The sequence below is a fragment of the Cannabis sativa genome, chromosome 9 (assembly GCF_029168945.1).
Source record: "Cannabis sativa cultivar Pink pepper isolate KNU-18-1 chromosome 9, ASM2916894v1, whole genome shotgun sequence".
NCBI lineage: Eukaryota > Viridiplantae > Streptophyta > Magnoliopsida > Rosales > Cannabaceae > Cannabis > Cannabis sativa.
Genome location: NC_083609.1, coordinates 52,497,384 through 52,508,227, shown reverse-complemented (window position 1 = coordinate 52,508,227; position 10,844 = coordinate 52,497,384). Strand labels below are relative to the sequence as shown.

Genomic DNA, 10,844 nt, shown 5'->3' with positions numbered 1-10,844 from the left:
CTTAATTAAACAATTGTTATTCATTGGATAACTCCAATACTAATTGGACCTAAATAAAAACTATCATAGTGACATTTTTGTTTTGGCAACCTAATCCATTTTAATTATCAAAATTAAATGAGCTCCCTATATGCATCTAGGCCCAAAGCAAACATATAGACATAGACACACACTGATTTGGATGGATCCTATAATATTACAAGGTTTATACACAAATGAAAGAAGATTATAAAATTTACATGTTACATATTATTTATTTAACCTATTCACAATTGGAATATGGTTAAAATCAAATCATTAGATATGTCAACAAGTTAACCATAGCAATTTAGATCAAACAATAATAGGTTTTATAAAATAAATTTGTATATAAATAATAAATAAAACACACATGTAACAACATTGGATAGTTGATTATAGGATTTATTTAATTTAAATTAAATAATCAATTAAATTAATTTTCAAAAAAGCTAAATAATTAAATATTATTTTCGAAAATAAATTAAATTATTAATTTAAAATTAAACCTATAAATTTGAAAAAGTAAGTTTACAACAAACCTAAATATCTTTTCAAAATTATCAACTAACTTTTCAAAATTCTTGTTATTTTTTTAAAAATAAAATAAAATTAAATATCTAATAAAATAAAATGATAAATAAATATCATTTATCTAATTTTATAATTTAATTTAAATAAAATAATAAATTTTTGAAAGTTGATAAAATATTTGGTTAGTTTTCCAAAAAAAAAAAATCTAGATTATTTTATTAAAAATATCATATTTTTAAATTTCAAATAACGTCATTTTATAAACAACTATTTGAATAATGAATATATAAAATATTTGACCTTAATTTTTTTTAGAAAAAAAAAAGATAAAATAACTAAATTTTAAAATAAGATAACCAATTAAGCAAAAAAAAAAATTATAAATATTATCTTTTTTAGGTTCATAATCTACTAATATCTAAAATGAATTAAAAAAAAGCACACTGATAATTAGAGTTGAAATTTAAAAAATAAAATTTACATACAAAATTACACAAAAAAATCAAAATTAATTCCATGAAAAAGCATGAAAAATTGAAAAAAAAAAATGGATTTGGTGCAGATGGTATGCACTACATACTATCCGCGTGTGCTGGTGGGAAAGCCATGCCGAGAAACCTCGGCGGACCATGCTGCACGCATGATTTCCACGTGTTGAGGAGTGGCTTAAGATAGGAAGCCTGTCTTATAAATCAAATAAGTGATTACATGAACCAAATAACACATTAAACAAGTAAGTAAATAAATCTGTTTCTTTATTGATAAATGAATGTTCAAGATTACATTGAAATAGAGTTTTATTTAGGGCGCAAAACACAACACGAGGATGATTCTCCACGTAGTAAAACTCAAGGCTGAGGTTTGGCAGTAGTGTTTAATCGGGGAATGGTTGAATTGAGGGTGGTTTGAGCAAAACGAGTCAAAAGTGGACAAGTATTTCCCGTGGAAAAATCAGTTCTACACTTGTCATAACCTATTGTAGGAAGTTTGGCTCCTTTCATCCAAGGTCTGTAGAGGAAATCATTATCATTACCACTATCCATGCGCTCCAGGAAACTAATGCACTTTTCAAAAGGATGGCCAAGTAAACTACATTCAAACAGAACTTCGATAGACGCTCATATCAAAAACTCATTTGTAATCTTTGGGAGGCTTATCATTCAACCTCGAGGAAGTGGCTTAACAACCGAGAGTTTAACTCAAATACGAAAAAAAGGACCCCATCCTTCATCAAGTGAATCTTTGTGTACTTCTAAGAATTAACCAATAAGATCACCCAACGCTTTTGCCAAGGCCTTGGATTTTCTTAAGAAAGGCAAGCGATAAATCTGAATTCAAAATGGTGTCAAGATCAAATTATTCATTGAGACATTCTGCAGAACATCTGGAGTGTACATCACAGTAAGATGATTTTGAATGTTCCAAGGTTCTTTATTTAGCACCCTGAGTTTATTTCCTGCACAACTAAAAGAGACTTTGAACAAATCATCACCATAGGCAGAAATCACAGTAGGGAAACAACCTTTCTAATGTCTAGACATTTGATCAATGAAAGTCAGCTTATGGACGTAATTGTCTGTGAGTACTCGGGACAAAACAAAAACATGGTTTGAAAGTGGTATCGAGGTTGGCACATCATCATCTGAAAGAGCAAAAATAGTACTCTCCTCTTCTGTTAGTGGCAGTGTGGTATTCAACGCATTCATCAGGGGATCCATAAAAGAAGAAAAGAAAATGTAGGAAAAAGAGAGGGAGATGAAGAAAATTTTGAAATAGTTAGGTACAAAAAAAAAAAAGTTAGTTAAAATGACATAACTGTAACACACCCATTAAGTGCACCCCCTTATCTTTTTTTAAAAAAAAAAAAAAAATTGGGAAAAAGCGATTTAAAACAAAATTATTTACCGAAAAACTTGTACTAAAACTATTTTAGGTGCAAAAATTATGAGGGTTTATTTATAAAATGAGTGTAATTTTAAATAAATATATGACGTGATTAATTTAATATGAATTTTGTGTGTCCACACTTTTCGTGCAAGACTATAGTCAATCATATATTTTTATGGGTAAATACTATTTTGGACATTTTATTTTGTTAAATGATAAATTAGATCCTGTATTTCTTTTAAATAGTACAAAATAGTACACTGTACCAATTTTTTATCAAAATAAATCTTATTAATTATCTGATCTAGAGGTAATAACAATACTAGTTACATTTTCTGCATCTATTCGTGTTAGAATTGTCTTTAAGTTAATTATATTTTTAAAAAAAAAGTTTGTCAAAAATTGAGCTCGGGCACTACTATTTTGTACTATTTTAAAAAATAAGGGCTCGTTTGGAACGCCGTATTAGGTCGCATTGTATTGTATTGTATTATATTGAATTGGATTATATATCATATTTTTATATAATACTATGTTAAACTTTAATTTATACTAAAATATCATATATTTAGGTGTTCATAAAAGTTAATACCACATATAGTTTTACATAAAAATATTATTTAAAGTACAATTCAATATAATACAATACAATACAATACGACCTAATACGGCGTTCCAAACGAGCCCTAAATAGTCTAATTTATTATTTAACAAAACAAATGGTTCAATCAATAATTTTTGCGAAACATAACATACAAAATAGTATTAACTTGTTTTTTTTTTTTTTATATGGTAATGTTAAATTATAGTCACAAATAACCTCATATGTACCATTTCAGAGAAAAGAAACTGAGTTGTTTAGGGTACAAAAATTAAGGTTAATATTAGTGCACTTGAAGGATACTAAAAGTTTAGGATACTGTTTCAAGACTTGTTGTTCATGCAAGTTATTAAAAAGAAAAAGAAGAAATTTGTTATTCATATAAAAGTTTCAACTTTAAGAAACTCGGTTCTCAAAATGATAGGCAAGTTGCAAATTTGAACACTAAACAAATGATTATATAAAAACGTAAATCATGAAAAACAGTATTAATTCAATGGAAAAGTAGAAAAAGCAAGCAACCACTTAATTTAGTGTCAAGTTATTTGATAGTTAGATTAGGATTATGTTGACAAGAAAACTGAGTTGTGGTGTGATGAGATTAAACTATAGAGAAATGACATCCTTTTTGTACAATAACTAACTACTTTCATTGAAGCCTAAAGAAAGCTATGAGATGATCATAAACAACATCCTTAGCATTTTGTCCCATTACATAATCAGCATGGGCATAATCTTTTGTGTACTGAACCACAAGCTTATCTTGGTCGTGTTCTTTGAGACTGTCCAGCAAAAGCCTTACATCTCTTGTATCAGAGAGAGCATCTCTCCCTCCATAGCTGACAAAGAGAGGAAGGTCATTTGGAATGCTGGTCTTGTAGACTGGTGGATTAGACTGCCCATAATGTTTCCAGTTCTCATCTTCGGTTCCATAGTTAAACATCGTAATCGTTCCATCTCTTATCACTAATTCAAGATAGATCCACACCAATCAAATTAGTCTCTCCATCAGTTCCTAAACAGTCTTTGGGCCTTCTAAGCTTAATGAGAATTGTTCTTAGTACTTGTCTGAAATGTTTCTTATATTTTATGTTTAAAAGTATTTACAATGGTTGTTCTTGGTTTTATCTAAATTAAAACTAACTTGATTAAAAGATCTTGAAGTAGAACTTGCTTACTCTGAGCCAGATGGATCATGTTTTTGGTTGCTGTCGACTGAGGCTCGTGGTCTAGAAAAATATCTACTATGGAAGAATTCAGACAGCAATTTACTCCTGTAGGACGAAGACTCATGTCAAAATTGGACAGTATATTTTCCTGATCATAACTAAACAAGAAGATTGGGACAAAAGTATACTACCTGTGAATGAGGTCAACAAATCGGTGCAGTCAATGCCTGGTTTCTTGCAGATATCTCTAATAAGTTTCATTACAGCTTCTCTATTTATTACCACAGGGAGGAGACAGAAACAGTTGGAAACATAGTTCAGTCAAAATCAATCATAATGTTGAAACAGAATGCAAGAAAAATACTGTCGATTTGAGCACAAGATCAAACACTCGTATGCATAACGCACATAAACTACTGAACTTTGCAAAGCAAACATAAGGTGATGTGATTTTACTAGATGACATTTGTATTGAAGCACAAGTAAGTTTCTTACCACAAAAAATCACAACATTTTTAAACTGTATGTATGAACAGAATTGAGGTGGGAAACTCAAGGTTCTAAAGCTATGTCTTACCCTCTTGGCACAAATTCGTGAATGCCTAACCAGTATAACGTCTGTTTCAAGATAATAATAGTAGTAGTTAAAAAAAAATGTTACTCTATTGGATAACTGAAATAATTTGAAGAGTGAGTCATTGTTTCACCTCAGCAATAAAGTTCTCAGCAGCATTTCTTGCAAGGGGTGAGGTCAGCTGACCCACATAAGCAATTGGGCTAAGTAGAGCAGCTGATCTCAACATACTTAACAGCTGTTCTTTTGAGAAAGAAGCCAAAGCCATCAAAGTTCCCTACACAAAACAAATTTCAGAGTTTGATGTTTTACCTATTGTATGAAGCAAGTTAATCCCAAAAGAAAACAGACTATAACAAATCACCAGTGAATGCCCAACATAGTGCAACTTCTGTCCTGTTTGATCATGCACATAATGGAGTGTAGCTGGGAGATCATAAGCCACCAATTCATCCCATGACCAATTCCAATAAGACTAATAATAATAAATAAATAAATAAATTATCAACAATGCAAAGTAGGAACCAAAAAGGGTAACAAGAATTGAGGATGGTTATTAGGATGTCAAGCAAGAAAATTAACCCCATCATCTGGAGTGAGCGATACATGGCCACGGCTGTATTTTGTTCCGCGAGTATTGGCTATCCATACATCAAATCCATTATCTGCCAAGAGCAATGCCAGAGACTGGTGTGGAGGAAGTAGCAACCATGTTACTCCATCCTATGTAAGTAAGAACGATTCCAAAAAGTGTTGAATTCCATACTACTAAAATTTGATCAAAAGCTGTTTCATTAGCTTTTAAAAAGACCAACAAAAAAAAAAAAAAAAAAAAACACTACCAACCATCAGAACACCATGTTGCAAAAGAACAGGTACATTGTTTTCTGCTTTGCCCTGTGGCAGTACCCCTGGAATTCTCTGAATGCTAAGAATGTACCCATCTTGAGTGGTTACCTGGAATAAACCAAGAAAGAAAGAAAAAAAAGTCAACATAATCTGTTACTATGCAGAGTTGATTGAAGGGCAATAAGTTGAGATATAGAACCGTGTGTTCTTGACAAACATATCCATGGTTTTCCACCATAGAAGAACAAATGCCATCATCCCCATCCCCAGAAGGTTTCAAAGCAGAAAAACGGCGACCCCGGTGGCCATGGACTGGAGCTAGCTTTGTTCTGGATCCTCTTGCAACTTCTGACACAACAAACAGGAAAACTAGAATGATTGAGGTTAAAGCATTGGCCATCATAATATGTTTTAAAATGGCTTTTCAGGATTGGTGTCTCGGTACACCCAACCCAACTTTAATCAAGGTTCTGTCTTTTAATACCAAATAAATAAAATACAGATAAAAACAAAAATGGGTGCTCACATGAGAACTTAGGAGCTGATTATCATGGACCCTTTTCTCCGTCAACAGATTAGACAAGCGGTTTAACTTTAAACTAGGCATCTAGTGGGACACACCTTGTCCCTACTGCAATACAAACCAAGTAAAATTGACCCTTTTTTTCTCTATAATGTAATGAAAGATTATGTTTCTGCCATGGATCCATATTTCAAGCAAAAAAAAAAAAAAAAAAAAAAACTCACTCAATTGGTTTAAAGCGTCAAATAACTCCTGTGGTGCTCTTTTTAACGAAAATATTTTGACTAGTTCCCATTTCACATTTTTTGTTTTTGTTTTTTTTTTATAAGAACATTTTAGAATACGAGCAATAAACTGAGTTGAGATAGAAATGTGTATCATTTCTAATGTAAAAGAAAAAAAATTAATTAAATAAAATTAGTCTCCAATTGAATGGATTATTGAAGAGGTTGCAAGCCTGACAAACCCATCGAATGTGTATAAATATAATGTCAAATATTTTTACAATAAAATAAAAATCCAGTGTCTAATGGGAAAATTTCTATTCCCCAAAATTGTATTTACATTTTACAGACACAAATGAGTGAAAACGTAAATTAATGAAAAAGTAACTCTAAGAGAGCCCAAAACTGAGGATTTATATCATCCTTTCCCAAAACAAATAACAGTATTAATAGACTATCTCAAATGGGCTGTACTGGAGATAGTATTTTCCATCATTTTTCCATAACCAATCTATTTGACGTAATTCCTTTCATTCTATACGTTAATTTAACAAGAAGAAGGGGTTCCTTTAGAACTGCAAGAGATAGGAGCCTCTTTCATCTTTTCAGGTAGTTTGGTTGCAGTTTCTGCAGCTTTCGATCTGGCCGATGGTCTTTTAAGGAATGTTGGGAGCTGGAGCTGCAATGCTCTAGGATTTACCCGCCCAAGTAACTGCCATCTCTTAGGTTTTAGTTGGCCTAGCATTTTCATCTGCTCTTTTCTAAATTGTCTATTCGCGTACCATCTTCCACCTCGCCAACCCAAGCCATACCTGCAAGTGAGAAAGTAAATGACATAATCCTTGGTTGTTTTATTTACAAGCATAATGAGTTTGACTTACAGCCTGCAGTGAGAGCATATTCTAGGCAATCTATACAATGTTTGGCAAAAAGGAAGTACGAAAACACTACATGCCCCCTCTTAGGAAACCCCGTATTACATAAGAAATAATTTTGACAGCAACGATTGTTTAACGTTGCAATATGATAAGGTTAACTATATCCTAAAACCATGCGTGTTTCAACTTTATCTATGAGGAAAATATGAAATAGAAACATGTGCCAAAGAAATAAGATACAGGATCAAACCCAATAATTAAAGTGGTTCCAGCAGTGGCTACACAAGAAGATGTGCTGAAACCTCTGGAATCAACAATCTTCCTAATCTCTGAATGTTCACTAAGATGGTTGCTTTTCATCTGCCATACAAATGTAACAACACAACAAGATATAACAGAAATTAGAAGAAGGGATCAATAAAAACTTATTAAAAAATGCAACTAAGAAATAAGCCAACAGAACAAAGAAATGAGTTTCAACAAAATTACATAAAAGAATGTTCAGAAACAGGCTTGTTTCTTACATAAAATAAAAGATGAATTAGAGATATTATAAAATGATAGAGTACAATGTTAGAATAGATTTCCATTAAAAAGGTATAAGAGAAACAACATAGAAGAATGAATGAGTTGATTATTATTCAATCAACTCAACAATAAATTAGATGAAAACAATGTGTATTAGAAGTTGCAATCTCTTTCTCATTTGAGTAAAGATAGGGATTGTATAGGATATAATAGTCCCAAATTTTTCAAATTATTTTATCCATAAGATTGTAAGATCCATTTTTGCAATATCCTCACTAATTTTACAACAATTACACATAATAAAAATCATCCAATCCTATTGAACAAACATTCATCAAACATGACTTAAAAGTATTCCAAGCCAACATACACACAAGAAAACTAATAGAAGTCCTTATTTTTTAATAGGTTATGGAATTGTTCAACATTTAACTTGAACGCTTTCGGTATTAAATGTAAGAAAAAATACATCAATACCAAAATTTCAATTAGCAGAGGAAGTAAGCAATTAAAGAAAGGTCTAGTATTTTCATATTTTGCTTACAGCTTTCTCGATTGATTCAAGCCTTTGATCAACTTTAGAATCGTGTAGGTGGCGTAAAGAATACCCTGCATCCAAATTTAAAATTTCAGCTGTATCACTATGTGAAGATGACAACAGTTAAGGCAATAACCTTCTACACCTCAATGCATGCATATTGCACATTACTCCAGTAAATATATTTCCATCATAATTGGAATTTCTAAATACAACTCTAGAATTTCCTTGAACTCACATAAAATTGAGAAATGTTCATCATTTATCCCATCCCCTTCAAAAAATCTCCTTATACAACTAAAAACTCAGTAAGACCCTTATGCCATAAACCTTTAAAAACCAAATATAAATGATAATTGAAATGGATATCACGGTAATAATAGATGGAAAACATACCAAGCCATGCTGTGGCTACTGATGCTATAGAGGTCCCAACTGTAAACACCACCCTATGCCTTTCAAATATATCCTATAATAAAACATAATAAAAACCCTATAAATCGCTGAAACAAAATTAGTGAAAGAAAGCGATGTACATGAAAATATATATATTTATAAGAGGGGTTGGTGAAAGAAGGAAAGTACTTTGGTTGAAAAAAATGTGTCCTGAATGGCCGCCCATGAATTAAAAGCTTTCTTCCTCAACTGGGCAACTGCGGCGGAGCCTGAAACCGAAGTCCGTGAAGCTCGAAATCGGTTCATGGTGGATTCTACTGACAAGAGAACCCAATTGAGTTTGTCAAACGGGGATCATCGAGAATCAATCAATTCAAGAACATCAGACTCCAAGAGTCTAACCAGAAATTTCCGTGGAAAAAAACCAACCATTGTCTTTGTCTCCAATCTGTGTATTTGTTTCTGGTTTCCATTGTTCCTTTACTTTCGTACAATTCGCTTTTTGGGCTGAGCTAGCTAATGCGGCCCAAGAAAGGGGGTAAAATACATAATGGGCTTGGAGCAAAATAGGCCTTAAATATAGGAGGAAATTAGACTAGAATTTTTTTTGAAAAATATCTCTTTTATTTATCAATTAACTAAATTTATCTCTAATTTTATATTTAATTGAAATATATCTCTTTTTATATGTACTGTACCTAAAATACCCTGGCATAAAAGAGCCACGTGGAGTGTATATTGAGGTGACAGGGGTAAAATTGGTAAAGTGTTTAAAAAAGAGGTAAAAATGATAGACTTTAAAAAAGAGGGTAAAAATAAAAGAGGACAATATAAAAAAGGGTATATAGTCTAATTTCTACATTAGACTATATACCCTTTTTATAGAGAAATGTAAGCAAATGATCCTATTTCTAACTCTATAGATTAATGTCCCTTTTTTAAAATAATAAAGCAAATATCCTTTTTTACTTTTTAATACCTAAAATACCCTTCATTATATGAAAGGTATTATATGTTTTATTCCTTTAATAGAAATTATGAAAAACAATAAATCAAAATCTCTCTACCGAATTTTTGTCAACTATTTTTTCATTATATAAAAAGTATTATATTTTTTATTCTTTTAGATTTTGCTGGTGTTGTTGTTGTCTAATATGTTATTTAACCATATAATTAATTTTTTATTAATATATCGTATGATATACAAACAATATACCTTAAACCAATATACATATATGACAAACTTAAACTAATATACTATTAAATGAATTGTTTTCCACAATATACAGTAGCATATAAAAACTATATACCACAATCATAAGCAGATATACCATAGTCAAAAATTAATAACCACCAGCATAGTGAAAAAAAAAATTATACAAAAAACTTAATTTAATATTCCACAATTTTTTTTTCTTGTTCTTTCCTTCATGAAATACCAATGAACATAAAATCAATATATCTCAATCAAATATAACTATACCTCATACTTAAATTAATATTTAATAGTTTTTTTCTTTATATCCTTCACGATATACATATCACATACAAACGATATACCTTAGACCAATATAAATATACCATAAACTTATTCTAATATACTATTAAATGATTTTTTCCACGATATATAATAGCATATAAAAACTATATTCTGCAATCATAAGCATAAATACTATAGTGAAAAATTAATATACCACCAATGTAGTGGAAAATATATATATACTAAAAACTTAATTTAATATTCCACATGTTTTTTTTTTCTTTCCTTCATGATATACTAATGAACATAAAGACAATATTTCCTAGTGAAATATAACTATACCTCAAACTTAAACTAATATTCCATATTTTTTAATTTCCGTCTTTCGTTCATTATATACCATAGCACATTAAAATAATATACTACAATCTCAAACTAATATACTACCTTTCAGTTATTTCAATATATATATAGTACCTTTCAGTTTTTTTTAATATATTATTGCACATAAAAACGATATATTATTGTGCAAAATAACTATACCAAACACTTAATTATTCAAGGTTACAATTGTAATTTTATCATCAAAATTTTAACTAAAAGGATATTTTGTTAATTTTTTTTTAAAAAAGGAACATTTATTAA

The 10,844-nt window shown here is 30.5% G+C and overlaps 1 protein-coding gene across 2 annotated transcripts; it reads right to left on the bottom strand.

Moving 5' to 3' along the window:
* Positions 1 to 3,547: 3,547 nt before the first annotated feature.
* LOC115722866 (triacylglycerol lipase 2) lies at positions 3,548 to 9,203 on the bottom strand. Of its 2 annotated transcripts, XM_030652206.2 has the most exons (13): positions 8,909 to 9,203; positions 8,720 to 8,792; positions 8,330 to 8,394; positions 7,508 to 7,617; positions 7,080 to 7,191; positions 5,630 to 5,740; positions 5,366 to 5,506; positions 5,148 to 5,258; positions 4,917 to 5,060; positions 4,787 to 4,827; positions 4,401 to 4,480; positions 4,219 to 4,314; positions 3,548 to 4,006 (listed from the first exon to the last, which is right to left on the bottom strand). In XM_030652206.2, the coding sequence occupies exons 1-13, from the start codon at positions 9,023 to 9,025 to the stop codon at positions 3,690 to 3,692; spliced, it is 1,518 nt and encodes a 505-aa protein (XP_030508066.2). In that variant the 5' UTR covers positions 9,026 to 9,203; the 3' UTR covers positions 3,548 to 3,689. The 2 variants fall into 2 exon arrangements, with proteins under 2 accessions (XP_030508066.2, XP_030508065.2); XM_030652205.2 differs by lacking the exons at positions 7,080 to 7,191; positions 7,508 to 7,617; positions 8,330 to 8,394; positions 8,720 to 8,792; positions 8,909 to 9,203 and adding an exon at positions 5,832 to 6,192.
* Positions 9,204 to 10,844: the final 1,641 nt, after the last annotated feature.